The 18,289-nt window shown below is 42.4% G+C and overlaps 2 protein-coding genes across 2 annotated transcripts in view; one reads left to right on the forward strand and one right to left on the reverse strand.

Annotated features, from left to right (window-relative positions):
* LOC129146611 (disks large 1 tumor suppressor protein-like) overlaps positions 1-10,865 on the reverse strand; it is a 652,699-nt gene extending 641,834 nt beyond the window's left edge. Inside the window, exon 1 of the mRNA XM_054699574.1 lies at positions 10,282-10,865. Within this exon, the coding sequence (XP_054555549.1) occupies positions 10,282-10,300 (19 nt within the window). The 5' untranslated portion in view covers positions 10,301-10,865. The remainder of the gene's footprint in view (positions 1-10,281) is intronic.
* On the forward strand, positions 10,665-17,052 carry TMEM126B (transmembrane protein 126B). The gene is made up of 5 exons (XM_037523064.2): positions 10,665-10,793; positions 13,762-13,883; positions 14,743-14,936; positions 15,996-16,107; positions 16,304-17,052. The coding sequence occupies exons 1-5, from the start codon at positions 10,677-10,679 to the stop codon at positions 16,485-16,487; spliced, it is 729 nt and encodes a 242-aa protein (XP_037378961.1). The 5' UTR covers positions 10,665-10,676; the 3' UTR covers positions 16,488-17,052.
* Positions 17,053-18,289: the final 1,237 nt, after the last annotated feature.

Genomic DNA, 18,289 nt, shown 5'->3' on the forward strand with positions numbered 1-18,289 from the left:
CAGCAGACCTCTCCTGTCTGGCCCACTGCTCCCCTCAGCAGTGTATTTCAATCAATCTGCCTGTTCTGTCCTCCACTCTATCTCTGGTGAATCCTCTCACCCCCAGTACCTCTGGCCTGTACCCCAGTTCTTATAAGCATAAAATAAATAAATTTTTAAAAATATTATAGTTTACAGTTTAAAGTACTACAACAAAGGTATCATTTCATTAATAATAAGAATAGGTAGTATTTGTAGATTTATGCTAAGGAGTCTGCAAAGATCACCTTACTTAACCCTCAGAAACACTATTATACACATTTTGCAAATGAGGGATGAGTAAACTTAAACTGGGAGAAAGTAAGTAACTTGTGGAAGGTTACACAATCCATATGCTGAAACCAAAATTCAAGCCCTGGTCTATCTGGCACCAAAGCCCATACTTTTAAGAACTATGCCATACTGAAAGTGACTTAACAGTAAAAGGATCGTGGGCCTCCCCTGGTGGTGCAGGCGTTTGAGCGCAGTACTGTGAAACTGTCTGCAGCCTCTACAGCACGGGTTTGATCCCCACCAGCCGGCAAGATTCCCACATGGCGCGGCAGACCTCTCTTGTCTTGCCCGCTGCTCCCCTCAGCAATGTATTTCAGTAAGCCTGCCTGTTCTGTTCCCTGCTCTGTCTCTGATGAAGCCTCTCCCCCTCCAGCGCCTCTGGCCTGTACCCCGGTTCTTGCATGCATGAATAATAAATCTTTAAAAAAACAAAACAGTAAAAGGATCACAGTGTTTCTTATTTCTGTAATTATTCTTAATAATTTATACCTTACCCTCTATATCCTCCCCCCAAAAATAATTTTTTTTCACCTTCTTCAACAAATATCCTGTTGATTGGGATATTTTCCTTATTGAAACAAAAGGTTATTTGTATTAAAAGGTGAATTTATATTATCACCTTGTACATAAACCATGTTTTAAAATTTTCTACTGAATTTTTGAAGGGAAGAATGAAGATAGTGCAAGTTTAAGCAGTAATAAAGAGAAAGGAAAAAAGAATAAATTGCATCTTCATCTGAATATTGAATTATGCATGTTCCATTTACAACAAACTAGACAGAGAAAATGAAAACAGGTAAAACTTGGGATGTAAATAGTAGAGAAAATGACTGAACAGACTTAAAGCAAACCTAAAGATTGCAATCAGTTTGTAAATATTATGTGGTTTACAAATGTTTTAGCATCACTGAAAAAAACAATATGCAAAAGAAATTATCATAATCTAAAATGTTAAAAAGTAGTTTGGCATTTACTGTCTGTGAGCAAATACATCCTTGACATATTTGGCAGGCTTGCTCCAGAAGACGACCAGGAAATTGGAGCCAGAACATTGATGGAAGAGAACTCTGAATACAACTTTTCTCCTTCTTGGGCCGTAAATAAATTTTCTGATAAGCATTTGGGTAGCACTTCCTATTTACAAATGATTTTTACAAGGACTGGGTATTTTTATTTGATTCTCAACGTAACCCTGCAGTGAATATCATTAGTATAGTCATGTTTTATAATGAAAAATTTGAAGTTTAATCTGTTGTTTTTTCTTTAGATACTTCAATCTAAATTCCATCCCTGGGTTCCCTGCACCTTTGAGGCCATTCACTTGATGAAAGAACACCACACTCATGCAGTGAAAATGCAAAAGGTGCACCCCCCACTCCCCACCACAACTCCTGGTTTGGAGATGCAGCAGAACTCATACCCAGCCCCACTGTGAGGTCACTTCACCAGCTCTGCTGAGGAGCTCCTGTGCCCACTACAACACCCAGTGTGAGTCAAGTTTGACAGCTAACCCCAGTGCAAGCCAGGTTTGGGCTTTGAAAAACTGTGGCACTTTTGGAGACATGCTGGTCAGGTTTGAACCTAATCAATGCCAAGCAGGTTTTAAAGCCTGTGCAGTTTTACAAAAGGACCAATCAGATTCCAGCTCGCATGGTGCCATTCCAGTTTGAATGTTCAAAGGTGCCAATCGAGTCTTGCAAACAGCAACAGTTTTGACAATAGATTAATCTGGTTAGAAATGTGGGCACTGGAAAGGAATATGACCCAATGCAGTAGCCAACTTCATTCATTTGATTGGGAGACTCTTGGAAATTCATCCATCAAGATCTATGCATCTAATCCCTACTTGGAACTGCCACCAGACCACTGCTTCTGCCTCCTGTTCTGCTTCCATATCATCTGCTGACGGTACTGCTGGCCTATATCCAGCGTCTCTGAAACAGCTGTATGCTGGTGCCTGTTCCTCTAGCACCAGCTCTGAACAAGCTGTCTGCCATTGCCCTGTGCGCATTATCTCTAAGAGCTCTGCACCACTGGCCTGTACCTGGTGCCTGATCCTTCATCTGGCTGCCTGCTGACCAGCACTGACTGGTACTGCTGACCTGACCAGCATTGCTGGCCTGTAATAACTTTCCACCACTTCTGATCCTCTGCAACCACCACTTGACCACTGCCCCAGCCTCTAGCATGTCCAGCATCACCTCCTAATGCCACTGCATCAGTACTATCCAACCCGGCCTTCAGATTTCTGCTGTGGTGTTGCATCAGCATTACTACCTGTGATTACCTCAAGCTGTCACAGTAAGCTGGGTCTTGGTCAACCCCTTATCAATGTGCCACCAGCTCCAGGCTCTCACCAAAGGCACAATACCAACTTGCACAAGCAGCCTTTGTTATGAACTACAGAACACTGAAGACACAATCTGGGTTATGACAATCAGCCATTTGTGGCCTTATAAACTCATCATTTATCCTATTTCCCCTTTGTTAATAGACCCTATTGCTATTGCAACCCAAGTATGAGTCATATCTTCCCATTGTAAAGCACATGAGTGAGGACCCACAAACCACAACATCCCCCAGCTTTGCATGGTTTCAAAAAGAGTACTGGAAGAGTCAAAAAATGGGCAGAAGAGCTAAAAAGAAACTTCTCTGAAGAGGAAATGCAAATGGCCAACAGGCATATGAAAAAATGTTCAACATCACTTGCAATCAGGGAAATGCAAATCAAAACTACCATGAGATACCATCTTACACCAGTGAGAATGGCACATATCAAAAAAACTAACAACAACAAATGTTGGCGAGGTTGTGGAGAAAAAGGAACTCTCCTGCACTGTTGGTGGGAGTGCAAACTGGTCCAACCACTATGGAGAGCTGTGTGGAGATTTCTGGACCTACTAAACATAGAGCTTCCATATGATCCAGCAATTCCACTCCTAGGTATTTACCCAAAGGACACAGAAACATCAATTCCAAAGAACACCTGCACCCCTATGTTTATAGCAGCACTATTTACAATAGCTAAGCTTTGGAAACAGCCCAAATGCCCACAAATAGATGACTGGATCAAGAAGATGTGGTACATATATACCATGGAATATTACTCAGCATTCAAAAAAGCTAAACACATGCAATTTGCAGCAACATGGATGGCGCTGGAAGGGATCATGCTCAGCAAAATAAGCCAGAAAGAAAAAGAAAAATACCGGATGGTCTCACTCATAGCAGGAATCTAGAAAACTTAAATAAGGGACCAGGAAAATGAATAACTAAAAGTGAAAATCAAAATCAACAAAAAACTATGAACCAGAGACACTTTTGGGGGGTGGGGGGCGGGAGGGGAGGGATTGGGGTCAGAATGGGGAGGTTGCAATTGTATGGGGAATATAAAAATAAAATTTATTATTTAAAAAGGAAAAAGAGTACTGGAAGAGCTTCCGATCCTGATTCTGTTACCAACTTTATAAAGTGAAGTTTATGTACCTTATTTGATGGGGAGAAAGAAGTAACATGCTGAGGAGGGAATATTAAACCCCTTTCAGAAAGGGAAACCAAAGTTCAGAAGGATTACATGATTTTCACAAGGTAATCTGGTAGCATGATCATAAGAAAGCAAATTCTATTGTGCATGTGGAAGAATGACACATGGGATATTAATTTTTCTCTCCCTAAATTTTTGCATTTCTATTCTTCTCAGTCAAGCAGGTAACGGTTTTATACTTCACTGCCTCAGGGGAGGTATGTACCAAGTCAGAAAACAGAAAGGATTTTTAAGTTATTCCAATTTTGCTTTCCAAAAGCCTAAGACCTCAGAACAAAAAAAAAAATAATAATAATGCAGAGTTAAAAGAGAGACTCTTGAGTACATGCAGAAAGAGGGACAAGGGACATCTCCTATCTCTCCCCAGGCTAGAAAGAGACTTTCTCGGTTGAAAAAAAGAGAAGTCTTTGGATCCCAAGGCATAAGGGGTCTAGGCTGTGTTTTCTGGCAGCATTGCCTGGAAGGCAGAAAGGACCCAGTGAGGAAAGACATCATAGTGCATCCAGCAAACAGAAATAAAATAAAAATCCATGTCCTGGAAGTATGAAATCACTGCCAGACCAGAAAGAACTATCTAGCCACAATATTTCATTTGTAAGAAGTAAACTATTAAATACAGATGATTGGTGAGTAGAGTTCTCCCCCATTCCAGAGGGAACACCTCTATAGTCCCAAATAAGTGAGGAAAACCTCAAAAATGATGGGAGTGGTTGGAAATAAAGTTGACCTATAGAGAATAATGCATATTCCTTACTTACCTAAATATATAGACTATCAGTCCAGTTCAATAATTATCTGATCTCTTTCCTTTTCCAAGAAGTCAGGTCCTCTGACTACTGGTCTAGGTTTTCCCACAGCATCACTGCCATTCTGACATTTTTACTGATGCTGATGATATAGGATATAGCGGTGATATAATTCAAATAAATGAACATGGTGCAGTGTTTTAACTTCACCACAGCATTAAAATTACCCCTTTATATAACTGTGACCTTAACAAATTTTAAGCATCTTAAAGACTGTATAGAATTTGCTGAAAACACGTACCTAGCACAGTGCCTCACTCATAACACTCAATAAATCTTCTAGTATATAAGTGATGGAAGAAATAAATGGAGATAAAGCTATTGCCTTAAAGATATACACGTTTATAGATCATTACCTGTAGAGATTTTTTTTTTTGACCTGGTTTATAACACTGTATCTGATTCAGAGATACAGGATGACAACTCTTAGATGTATGTTACTGATCACCAGGGCACCCATAATCTTCCACTACAGTCCCTTGGATTTTAAATGGAACAGAACCTAACAGGCTTATTCCAAGTCTTACCACACTTTCAATGATAAAGACATCACAACACTTTCAATGAAAAGATGTCACAACTCTCAAAAATGACATACTCCCTATAGAAACATCAGAATCTTACCCTAACAAAGTTAGGACCCAGTGCCTAGCAAAATGGCATCATCAGAAAAAATGATGCATCTAATCTTATCCATAATTGCTGAAAGTTAAAACTTAATAATCACTTAAATAGGAATTCCTACTTTACATCATTCTCCTTGATCTTAAATCCTAAAACAAACAGAGTGAGAACTGTTTCATAATGGAGGTGATTTGGCTGTATTTCTTGAAATAGCTTTGAGAAACTTACTAAAAATCGAACCTATGCAGAAAGCTTACTACTTGGAATTCTGAATGACTGGACAAAAGAGACTGGGTAAAACTCATGATCCTTTGCTGACAAAGCAACCTATATATTGAGGTTGGAGAGTCCTCGTGCCTTGACAACTACAAATTCCTGAGCAGGAGTGTAGCTAAGAAACAGGCCCTTCTGCACCAGTTTAAAAAAAAAAAAAGGAAAAAAATCTGCACACATATACATCTCAGCCTATACTAAAAAAAAAGGAAAAAATTAATAACCACTGAATGATGACATAATAAATATTGAAAATAAAAGAACAAAAAAGAAAATATATAATTAAACAATTAAGAAAAAGCATTGTAGTTTAGCGAATATATTATAGAAGAGTGAGATTTAGAAGAGCAAGGGATAGATTGATGATTAAGGCATGAATAAATCGGATGCTTTAATTCAATGTTTTAAAAATCTAATAATTAGTGTATATCTTCTCACTACTCAAAGACATAAACAATCATAGATATAAAGGAAAAATTAAATAGTCTGTCATGAAAGAAGCAGTTGGGTTGTCTCCCAAAAACCTAACAGTTCAAATATATTATGGTATCAAATCATTTCCCAATAAGTCCTATAAAATAAATTCAATTAACATCATTTTAGCACTATGTCTTTGTTTGCATTCCCCTAATCAGGAATTGTTTTTGCTTCATAACACTCCAGATGAGTAGCTCAATACAAAAAGCATCCTGGTTTTCCAAAAGGCTGTCTCACTTTATCCCTCCTGGGTTGATGAGTATTTTCCAACATCAGCTGGCCTCATGATTTCCAACTAGTCAAATAAGGTCAAGACGTCCCTTTGAGGAAATTTAAAATAATAAAAAAAAAAAACTTTAGCAAATTATTTTACTTTGATACATAGAAATTGCAAAAGTTTGAAAACTGTGTTTTCCCATTCCTCTCTGGAAAATTCAGTGCTTAACTCAATTTTGGGTTTTATTGGCTGGGAAAATTACAAAACCATGAAGTTTTTTAAAACAGGAAAAAAACGTGAATATTACACTGGTTTGACAAACTTGAAAGTGTCATAAAGTAAATTAATAATGTTAGACAGGTGTCTATATCAATTTAAAAGAAAGTCAGAACAGTACAATTTTTTTAAAATACAGAAATGAAATGAGTATTAACTAAAAGCATTGATTTCACATATTTAATGACAATGAACAAAAAACTGCTAACAAAGAAACTACAACATACTACAAAATGCTTGAGCAGCACATTTTATCTTTAAAACAGCAACTTCCCACTGAAAATCCCGGGAAGAACTTAACTATCATTTAACTTATTTCTTACATACATCCCAAATGAAATCAGATGGGATCAATTCATCAAGTCTTACTGAAATAGGGCCTCCCCTGGTGGCGCAGTGGGTTGAGCGCAGCACTTGTGAAGCTGTCCAAAGTCTCTGCAGTGAGGGTTCCATCCCAACCAGCTGCGGAGCAACCCACATGGCGCAGCAGACCTCTCCTGTCTCGCCCCCTGCTCCCCTCAGCAGTGTATTTCGTCAGTCTGCCTGTTCTGCTCCCCGCTCTGTCTCTGGTGAGTCCTCTCACCCCCCACACCTCTGGCCTGTCCCCCAGCTCTTGTATAAATAAGTAAATCTTAAGAAAAAAAAAGTCTTATTGAAATATACCTTCCAATACGCTATGATCTTTGCATCATATCAGAGAATGCTAATACAACTTATCCTGGATTCAACCTGAGTTTCCTCAGGCACATTTGAGAACAAATCAAGGTACTACTGTAGAAAAGAGAATCCTGAATGAAAAGCAAGTGTTGGGGGTGGGGGATGAAAAGTCTTCTGTTGATAAAACTAAGATCTATAAAAATGTGTAGAGAGTGTGGTGAAAGAGGTAGGAAGTAATGCCATTATGCAATCAGCAGTGAATACATGGGTTTGAAGTATAACAGTGCAGCTCATCTAAGAACAGTCAAGAATAGCACCGAAAAATGGATTTAGTGAGTGGTATCACACCCATTCCCATCATGACTGTTATCAGTTAGAGAAACTCCATTTTTACAATAACATACAAAATAAATACCAAACGAAAATCTGCCTTATGAAAATTTATTTATATATATATATATATATTCAACAGTGAAAAAACACTTGGCTAAGTGAGGATAGTTATTTTTTAAGATAACATTAAGTCTAAACTCTTCTACCATATCTACCACACTTAACAATAAAGAAAAAGGATTCACGGTGATAATGGATACAATTTCTGCAAAATAGTCTAGGTTTTAATTCAAAATATTTATTTCACCTATAGTATAGACACAGTACAAATAAGCTGAGACAATTCAAAATGTAATGCACATGTCAAAACTTGCTTGGCTAGTTGTTTATAATATTCAAAAGTATGTATCTTCATACTAATAGTTTTAAGAGGTCAACAATTTCTCCCATTTTATTAATTTGTAAATTGCATAATGCATATTCCCTACTATGATGCAAATATATACTTGTTTTGTTAATTAGATTTGTCCATTCTTTAAAAATGTTGACTTACTACAGTGAATTAACTGTGAAAGGAAAGAAGAGAAAGGAAGGAGAGTAGAGAGGGAGAATGGGAAGAAAATTAACACTCTTTCTTGTAAAGTATGATTTTCAATAATGTATCAGCAATTTTCTAATTCTCTTTAAAGGTAGGAACTTTTAAGAAACTCAATCTATAGGGTTTAGAAACCTTAAATTCACTCCTGTTAAATAATAACTATAACATTAATTGCCCTTCCTTGTCCTACCTCCCAGATACAATCCCCCACACACACACCACAAACATACACACATACGAATTAAATATGCTTAATGCAATTATTAGTCTAAAATAAAAGTAGTCCAAAAAGGATACTGTATAGAGAACGATAAATAGTAGAAAGAATAAAAACACACAACAAGCTAAGTAAGTCTAAGAGTGTAATCATTTATTGACTACATGCCCAACAACCACCATTCTTGTTTCAGATAAGCCAGTTGTTTCAGGTCTGAACAGGTGTGGCACCAAAATGCCATAGAGAGTTTATTTCTCTCACTGATAATATGAGGGGGAGCAGAAGGAAACCACCCCAGCCTTAAATCCTAGCGTACAAAGGTACAGTTCTAGGTATCCCAAACATTTTATGTATCATTGTCATCCTACATATAGCAATTGCATAAAGCATCTTACTAATGTTTCTTCAATGCAACTTCCAAATCCACTGTAAAGGTTTAAACATCATACAGAGCCAAGTTGCACTTTAAACTTCACTCTGAGCTTCAGATTGTAGCAACTCAACTCAATTAACTTTCAGATCTGTGCTGACCTGGGATAGGAGATTTAAAGGGTATTCACATAAATTTTGATTCAAAATTCTCAATAGTTGATACCCTTTTCCAAATCATGTGGGGAAAAAAAAACAAACTGGTTGTCACTAGAATTCTTTTTTTTTTAAAGATTTATTTATTTACGCATACAAGAGCTGGGATACAGGCCAGAGATTCACCAGAAATAGAGTGGGGAACAGAACAGGCAGACTGACTGAAATACACTGCTGAGGGGAGCAGCGGGCAAGGCAGGAGAGGTCTGCTGCGCCATGTGGGTTGCTCCCTGACCCGCCAGTGATGGAACTTGTGCTGCAGAGGCTGCGGATTGCTTCATAGTGCGGTTCTTAACCCCTTGCACCACCTGGGAGGCCCCTGTCACTAGGATTCTTAGGAACAAAATTAACCCAGTAGCAGCACTCTGTCTGCCCACCTGTGCCTATGCAGGTGCCTCTTTTCACCAACTCTGTCCCTTTCTGCAGGGCAGCAGCCTCCTGCCTGCCCGTGACCTGAACCTGCCAGGACTTCTCTTCACTCACCTCCCTCAGTGGAGGCCACTCTCCTGAAGGCCGCCCACCTGCAGCCATGCAGGCCTCTCAGCAAACCTGTCCTTTTCAGGGCAGCTCTTTCTGCCCGCTTGTTTCTATGCAAGTATCTCTTTGGTCCCTTTCCCTAATAAACCTGTTCTTTAAATTAAAAAAAAAAAATTAACGGGGGGGGGGGTTGGGGGTGGAGGAGATGCAGCTAAAGTGAATGCCACAAGGATTGACCTACAACACTTCAAGAACCCCTGGATCTAGGGCAACTGGGGCGGGGGGGGGGGGTGGTCATGGAGTCAGGGTCAGGTGTTCACCATATTTGGGGACCTGCCAATCACATTACTGGCTAATGCATGCATTTGGAATAGCTCCACAGTTACCAAAGGTGTGCGTTACCATAAAAGTGAAGATTTACATTAGAGTAAACCCAAATATGAGATCTATTTTTAATTCAAAAGAAAAATAATTTAATTTTCTTCAGTGCAAGTAAAATCACTTTTACAACGATGTAACTATTTGATATGTGCTAAATATTAAATGATGAAGAGCTCCACAGGATGCTTTTTTTTTTAAGATGGTCTGAAAGTAATTTTCACAAGCTAAGGAAACAGCTACAAAATTCCAAATCTTTGCTACTAAGTCTACTCTGATTCCAGTTGATTCAGACCACCTGATTTATTAAATCATCAACGCCTGTTATCAAATACTAGTCCTACTTCATTTTACTTTCACAAAATATTGATGAATAATGTACCACTGAAAGATTTTTACAACAATTATTTTCTCAGACCTAAGTTTACTCTCAAATGGAATACGAATAAAATGGCAAATACCAGATCCAAGAAAAGAAAGAAACATATAGGAAGCCTCAGAGCCCACCTTTCCTCCTGACTGGCATGCTTGGGTCTCTCCAGATTCCAGGATTCAAGATCTCTTTTCAGACATCAACTTGATCCAGCTGGACTGAGGCCAAAAGCCAGGGAACTGTTGCAAACCCCTTCAGCGTGCAGCTTTGAAATCCCAGCTGTCTATTTCGAATAAAGAAAATAGTAATGTGGCTTGTCCACAATTAACCTCGTCCGCAGTTTAGAGAAAAATAACTTTTAAGTTTTTCAAATTTTATAAAATATTTATTTTTTGAAAGCTGAGAAAAGTATGGCAAGCATAGAAAACGTTAGTAAAACTCCTCTTCAGGCAGCAATTTTGGAGTTCAGTGACTAACTTAATTAAGGCACCACCCAGATTTATACAGCTGGCTCGTTACTCTACACAGCATGGGATTCGAAGATGGGGTGACTGATGACAAAGCTCCTCCAGGCTTTCCAGCGAAGTCCCCTCCAAAAACAGCACTCGCGCGCGCTCCTCAGCCCGTGGTCTCCGCGCAGGTGGAGGTGCGCCCAGGTCTCCGCGGCAGAAGCCGACCTGAAGGACCGCGTCTGTCTGGGGGACCCCGAGCTCCGACCTCAGCCCGGGAGGCGGCGTCCGGTGCCGTCCCCTTAGCGTCTCCTCGCGCTCGCAGGCCCTGCGCTCGCGCCTCCGGGTCCCCGCGGCGCCAGAGGGGGCCGGGGGGCTGCGCTCCGGCACGGGGACCCTGGAGGCGGCGCGCCCCGCGGGCCCGGGTGCGGATGCTCGGGCGGCCGGGGTCTCCCCGGTAGCTCACGCGTCGTTGGGGCCGCCCTGGCCGGGGGGGCGCCGGACGCCGAGGGGTCAGCGCTCGCGGGGCGCGCTCGGGGCGCGGCTGCGGCGGCCCGGGCTGCGATCGGGCGCGCCCGGCGGCCCCGCTGGCCCCTCGCGGACCCTCTCCCCGCCGCCGCCTGCCTCCGGGGGAGCCCGGGACCCCCGCCCGCACCGGCCCGGGACCCTAGGGCGCCCCGGCGTCCTGCGCCCCCCGCGGCGGCGCGTCTCCCGCTCGGCGCGGCGCGGGGTTACATAACCCGCCGCCCGCTCCTCCGAGGCTCCGGAGACGCCGCGGCCCTCGGCGCGCACAGAGGGGCGCCGGCCCGAGCAGCGCCCCGCCCCGGCCCCGGCGGACGGGGAGCCCCGTGGAGTGGGGGAGCCCCGTGGAGAGGGGGCGCCTCTCCCCGGCCGCCCCGCGCGGGACCCGGGCTGGACGACGGGGGCTGGATTGGGGGCTCGGAGGGCTGGGGGGCGCGGGGGCACCACAGGGGTCCGCTCCCCAACACACAGCTGGGCGCAGGGCGCGCCCCTCAGGGCTTGTGGGGGGGGGCTTGGGCCCCGCTACCGGGGCGCCCGCGGCGCAGGGGCCGCCGCCTGCGCCCCAGCCCCTGCGGTCGCTGCGGGCCGAGGGAGGAGGCCAGCCAGGGGCAGGGAGCGCGGGCCGCCGCGGCTGCACTTTGGGGGCCAGCGGACGGCCACAGAGACTGGGGGCGCGGCTCCGGCCGGGCGCGGGGCCGGGCGCCCCGAGGCGCGAGCCAGCGCCCCCCGCCCGCCGCGCCGGCCCCGCCCACCCGGTCACGTGAGCCGCAAAGATGGCGGCGCCCGGGCGCGAGGCCGGGGCTGCCCGGGGACGGCGGGCGTGGCGCTCGAGGGAGCCGGGGCTGCGCCCCAGGTAGGTGGGGGTCGCGCCTTGCGCCCCAGATTGCGGGCCCGGGCGGGGGGCGCGGCTCGGCGCCCGTGGCGGGGCGTGGAGCGCTGAGGGGACCCCCGAGCCCCAGGCGCGGCGGGAGGAGGCGTGAGCTGGACACCCCCGGCCCCGGGCAGCCGCCCCTCGCCCGCTCCCCGCGAAGTCTCCCCCTCCGGAGAGCCTGCCCGCGCCCCTGGCAGGGTCCGCGTGGCTCCCCTAATGACCGCGTCGTTACCCGCCGGCGCCCCCCACCAAAGCGTGAACCCCTCCTTCCTCCCCGGCCTGGCCTGACGCGGGCCCCGAGAGGCCCCGGCTCTCCTCGCCCGGGGCTGGCAGCGCCTGGCGCGTGAGGCCGGGCAGCCCCGGGCGGGGCAGGAGGGGCGCGGAGGAGCTCCGGGAGTGAGAGACTACACGCGGGTGCTGTGCGCGCCCGCCTGGGCAATCGGGGTGACTGGTTGGGCAGCCCGATTTCTAGGTAACATCTTGGTGAGAGTAGAATTTTTACATTTCAATACTTGTTAAAAGGCTGTCCGGTTTATCTGATTTAATAGCAGTTCCTTCTAAGGAGGCCGCATTTGCTGCTGTTTCTGTGTTTTAGGAACGCGAATATGGGTGTCAGTTTCCTGTGTACTTGGGGTGTGGGGGGCGGAGTTTGGAACACCCATTACCTGGATGTTTTCTTTCCGGGGAGTTGGGTGCTTTAAGGAATAGGATGACAGCAAAATGAAAATCTATTCAAGGTTTCAGGTTAATTGTCAAGTGCCTGACATCTGCCTTCATACTGCATGAGATGGTTTGGATATAGAATCTTCTTTTGTATTAATTTTCTCTTCCATTTTCCATTTGGATGTGAGAGAGAAGCAAAAGATTACATCTTACCCCTTAGAAAATGTAATCTGTGAAGTATTTGCTTTTGTTTTTCTTTGTTCTCTTCAGATTTTTTTATTAAAGATTATGCATACACGAACTGGGGTACAGGCCAGAGGTGTGGGGGGGTGTGAGAGGATTCACCAGAGACAGAGTGGGGAACAGAACAGGTGGATTGACCAAAGTACCTTGCTGAGGGGAGCACCGAGCGTGTCAGGAGAGGTCTGCCGCGCCATGTGGGTATCTCCCTGGCCGGGGATCGAACTTGCACTGGAGCTCAGTGCCATGGGACCAGGCTCCTCAGTATGCCACATAGCACTTTCCAGCACAGGCCATGCTTCCATTGCAGGTGCTGCTTGCTGAATAGGTAACTTACATTTTCCAAGAGAGCCAAGCTCTACCGTCTCTTCCTGCCTGAAACAGTGTCTCTCTTGTTCTATCTGACTGTTCTCCAAGGAAGGCCTGTTCTCTCTTATCTCTTCGGAAAACTCAACATTATCTCCAAAAAGAGCTCAGATTTTCATGGAAGTCAGGATAGAGTCAGTTGTCAACAAGTAGGTACTGTTTCCACCTGCCATCTATCTCCTTTTCTCTGAAGGGTAAACTACAAAGGACCTTGAGGGAAAACAAAATTTTGATTAAGCTGTCTCTCTACACTAGGTCTTGAGATATATCTACCTTTCTGAGCCTCATTTTTCTCATCTGTAAAAGTAGAGATCATCCTATCAACTTCTCAAAGTTGTTATATGAATTGAAAACACATAAGAGCTTATTAAATGTTGATTGATCATTGATGTAAAGTATGTGGCGGTATTACTAAACAATGTTTTTTAAACAGAATCTGTGGAATTTGTACAATGTAATGTTAACATCATTAGCTACTATGGGCTGGAATTTCTGTTTTGCAGGACCTCAAGGTGGCAACATACACATATGGTCAACCCAATCCATTTCTAGTAGATGCAAAACTAAGAAGATCAGTGATCAGCGAAATCATAGAAAAAAAAATTGAATATCTTACAAAAGAAACGTAAGAGACATACCTTAATAGAATCATTAACTTTATTTCTAGATCTGTCAGTATTTCTGAGTACCTAAGATCCTCTTAACCTTATTGAGTTGGTTATGAAAAATGCTTAGGAAAAAAACTGGAAGGAAACATGAATAGATGAAAATAGTGGTTTGTTGGAATATTGGGAATGTGAGTCATTTCCTTTTTTTTTTTAGAATTGTTTATTTATGTATACAAGAACTGGTACAGGCCAGAGGTACGGGGGTGAGAGGATTCACCAGAGACAGAGTGGGGAACAGAACAGGCAGACTGACTGAAATACATGGCTGAGGGGAGCAGCAGGCAGGACAGGAGAGGTCTGCTGCGCCATGTAGGTTGCTCCCTGGCCTGCAGGGGATTGAACTCATGTTGCAGAGGCTGTGGACAGCTTCACAGTGCTGTGCTTAACCCCTTGTGCCACCAGGGAGGCCCATGTGAATCATGTCCTTTTAAAAAAATATCCAAAACTGTTGTTCAAATGTTATCTCTGCAATAAATACATTTTTTAATTAAGCATAATTAGAAGACCACTCTTTCAGGAGCTACTTATATTTAATTGATGGTCAGTTATAATTAGATTTAGTTTAGAATTGATTTCCTCGGCCACAGTGATAGTTCGGCAAAAAAGAATACAAATTCCCCCATGTACATATAGTCTTTAATCCATTTTGACATTTAGATTAAAAGAGCTTAAGAATAAAATGGAAGGATTTTCATTTTTAACCTTAGACATTTCTATATTTAATGTTGAGTAAATATGTAGTAACCAATGGTTACATAGGAAAGGTATATCTATTAGAATTTTTATTGAACTTAATTTTTCTCTCATCCCTATTAGGACTTTAAATATAAAGGGAACAGTGTTCTTTGGAACAACAGCTAGTTTCTCTGGAATGTTGGCAAACTTCATTTTCAGAAATTGCTTTAAGGTTCAACATGATGCTCTGAAGACATACACATCATTAGCCACACTTCCATTTTTGTCTACTGTAGTAGCTTACAAGCTCTTTGTAACTGATGCTTTGAATTCAGGTAAATTTTCATTCACCTATCTCTATATAAAAGTATGTCTAAGTAAAATTACTCATTAATATATACTGTCCCTACTGCTGATAAAATCCTTTACATGTGTGTATTGCTTTACCATTTACAAAGTGCCTTTATATAGATGGTACTATTTCATCCCCTTAAGATTCTTTCTAATTAGGCAGGGCAAGTCTCATCTGTCTCTTTTTTACATATGAGAAACCAAAGCTGAGATATGTATAAATAGACTAAGAAGTGACATAATTTATTATTGGGGGAAAGCAGATTTTGGCACAGTACTCACATGATTTCAGATTCTGCCTCCCACCATGTATGTTTTGTGACACTGCACAAATCAATTACCCTCTGAGATTTAGTTGTCTTATCTGTCAATTAGGACCATAGTACTTATGTCACATGATTATTTTGAGAATTAAAAGAAACTATGTGTCAAGTACTTACAGTATCTGGCATATTCAGGACTTCTAATGTTATTTCCTGCCTCTTCTTCCCCTTACCTTAAGTTTCACAACTAGTAATTGATGGAACTTCTACCCCCCATTTATCAGATACCTACATAAATTAATCTTTCCCAAGAAGCTGTGATCCCCTCAGGATAAGTTAGGTTTCTAGAAACATTCCCTATTTTACCTTCAAAGCATTGTGTACACTTAAAATTAATTATTTAAATATTTGTCTAATGTATTTCTTTTCAAAGACTGGCCAAAAGATGAGTGAGTGGGTCTCTGCTATTCAACACTATATCCCTTGGGCCTGGCACATGCCTAGCACAGAGATAATAAAAATGTATTAACAAAGAATCCACATGTCTGGGCTTGTAGTTTAATATTCTTCATTATTAAATTGCTTTGCAGCAACCACATATGTAAGACATAATTCTCACTATATAAAGTATAATAAAAACATTTTTAAAATATTCTTTCTACTGTTTCACTGTGGTACTAGACAGTACATATATACATATAGTTATTGTATGAGGACACAAAACTGTCTTAATAGTCCTTATCCTGAGTTGTAGATGAAAACCAAATTTTTTGTTCCCAGGTAATATAAGCCAGGAAAACTGTGTTCTGAGAAGTTCCCTGGTTGGCATAGTATGTGGTGTTTTATATCCCAGTGCTTTGGCTTTTTCTAGAAATGGACATCTGGCAGTCAAGTGAGTCCATCCGTTTGTTCCTTTTCTTCCTTTTTTTTTTCTTTTAGGTTAGTAAACTTCTTATTCTTAAGTTACTGCTGGCACATTTTAATCAAACTATAGTAGTCTGGTGTTTCAAGCAGCTAACTCTTAACCTTTTCTGCTATTTACATGAAAGCCTAGAATGGAAATTACTAACTTTCTTTTTCCTTTTTAGGTATCATACTGTTCCGCTGCCGCCAAAAGGAAGGGTTTTACTTCACTGGCTATTGCTTTGTCAAACAGACATAAAGGCAATGGCAATCCCGCTAGTCTTTCAAACAGTCTTTGCAATATTTACTGGGCTGCGTCATTACGCAATATTTGAAAGTACACTTGAGAAAACTGTACATGAAGATTAATCAAAGAATGCTAAGTCCATGGAATGGATTTTTTTTTTATGATGAGGACTCAGGTACTGCTGAAAGAGTTAAAAAGTAACTCTGGGCAATTTGTTCTTGTTCCTTTTCTCTGGTATATAAAAGGTACTCAATAAATATTTAGTAATTTAATCAATAAATGTAAATAAGTTTTTCTTTCCTCATTGGGGCTTTCTGTACACTTATATTCATCAAAAATTTGTTGAATATCTGTTCCATCTGAGGCACTGTTTTATGTATAATAAAAAGTGCTCTTTACCCAGAAGGAAGTCACAATTGAAGAGGAATAGAAAATGTGAACACATAACAAGATATGGCTTGAGAGGTATCACATAAAACTAAGTGGGCGCATTAAGGATGTCGGTGATAAATGCTTGGGCAGCAGGGAAACCCATGAGGAAAAAAAGTGACATTCTGACTAAATTTTGAAGGAGAAATTGAACATTCATAAGAAAACAAAATATGAAAATAACTTACAGCCCATTCCTCTACTCTAAACTTTGATTCATTATACTTACTAAATTCTTACCATTGACATTGTCTTCACTGTGCTGTTTAAAATCATTTTTTTTTAAAGATTTATTTATTTATACAAGAACTGGGGTACAGGCCAGAGGTGTGGGAGGGTGAGAGGTTTCACCAGAGACAGAGCGGGAGCAGAACAGGCAGACTGATGAAATACACTGCTGAGGGGAGCAGCGGGCGAGACAGGAGAGGTCTGCTGTGCCATGTGGGATTCTCACCGGCTGGCCAACTGGCCAGCCGGGATCGAACCCATATTGCAGAGTCTGCAGACAGCTTCACAGTGCAGCGTGCAACCACCTGCACCACCAGGGAGGCCCTGTTTAAAAAACAATTTATTGAATACCTATTTGCTGTGCATTCATATAGGCAGCACCAATACAACAATCAGACTCCCTACCCTCAAGTGTAAAATCTAAAGAGAGAGATGACAGCATGCTTTTTTCCAGAGTGCTCTAGAGCATTTTTGAGCTACACAAATATTCTTAATTCAGGAAATGAACATTGTCTGATGAAAAAGATACTAAATGGAACTGCTCAGTTCATTCTCCTATTTCAACCATATTTTCTTGAACTAAAGATTTGGTCATTTGAGATTCCAAGACACCCAAGAAATAGAAAGCAGAAAGGTGTTTTATAGCATCATGAATAACAAGCTAAAATATATGCACAGGGCCTTCCCGGTGGCGCAGCGGTTGAGCACTGGGTTGCGAAGCTGCCCGCGGCCTCTGCAGCGCCGGTTCCATCCCTGGCTGCTCCCCGGCCACTGGAGGAGGGTCCCACATGGCGCGCAGACCTCTCCTGCCACCCGCTGCTCCCCTCAGCAGTGTACTTCGTCCTTCTGCCTGCTCTGCTCCCCACTCTGGCTCTGGTGATTTCTCTCACCCTCCCGCGCTTCTGACTGTACCCAGTGCTTGTATAAATAAATAAATAAAAATCTTTAAAAAAAAAAAAAAAACAGGCAAAAAAATCTCAAAAAAAATAAAAAATAAATAAAATAAAATATATACACAGTTTTTCTAAAGAAAAACAAGTCTAGTTAGCCATCCAGCTGTTTACTTTCAGAATAATTCATGATACTTGAAACTGAGGAAAGATAGGTGGCAGATGATGGGGTTGGGGAGGTAGACAGGGAGGATCAAATCAAATATGTAACCAGACCATACTGTTAAGAAATTATGATATAACAAATACATTAATTCCTTCTCATTGTGATATATTCAAGTAATCCGAAATACAGAAAGCAACACTTGAAAATCTCC

Source organism: Talpa occidentalis, unplaced genomic scaffold, assembly GCF_014898055.3.
Source record: "Talpa occidentalis isolate TD23 unplaced genomic scaffold, MPIMG_talOcc4v2.1 talOcc4.3, whole genome shotgun sequence".
Lineage (NCBI taxonomy): Eukaryota > Metazoa > Chordata > Mammalia > Eulipotyphla > Talpidae > Talpa > Talpa occidentalis.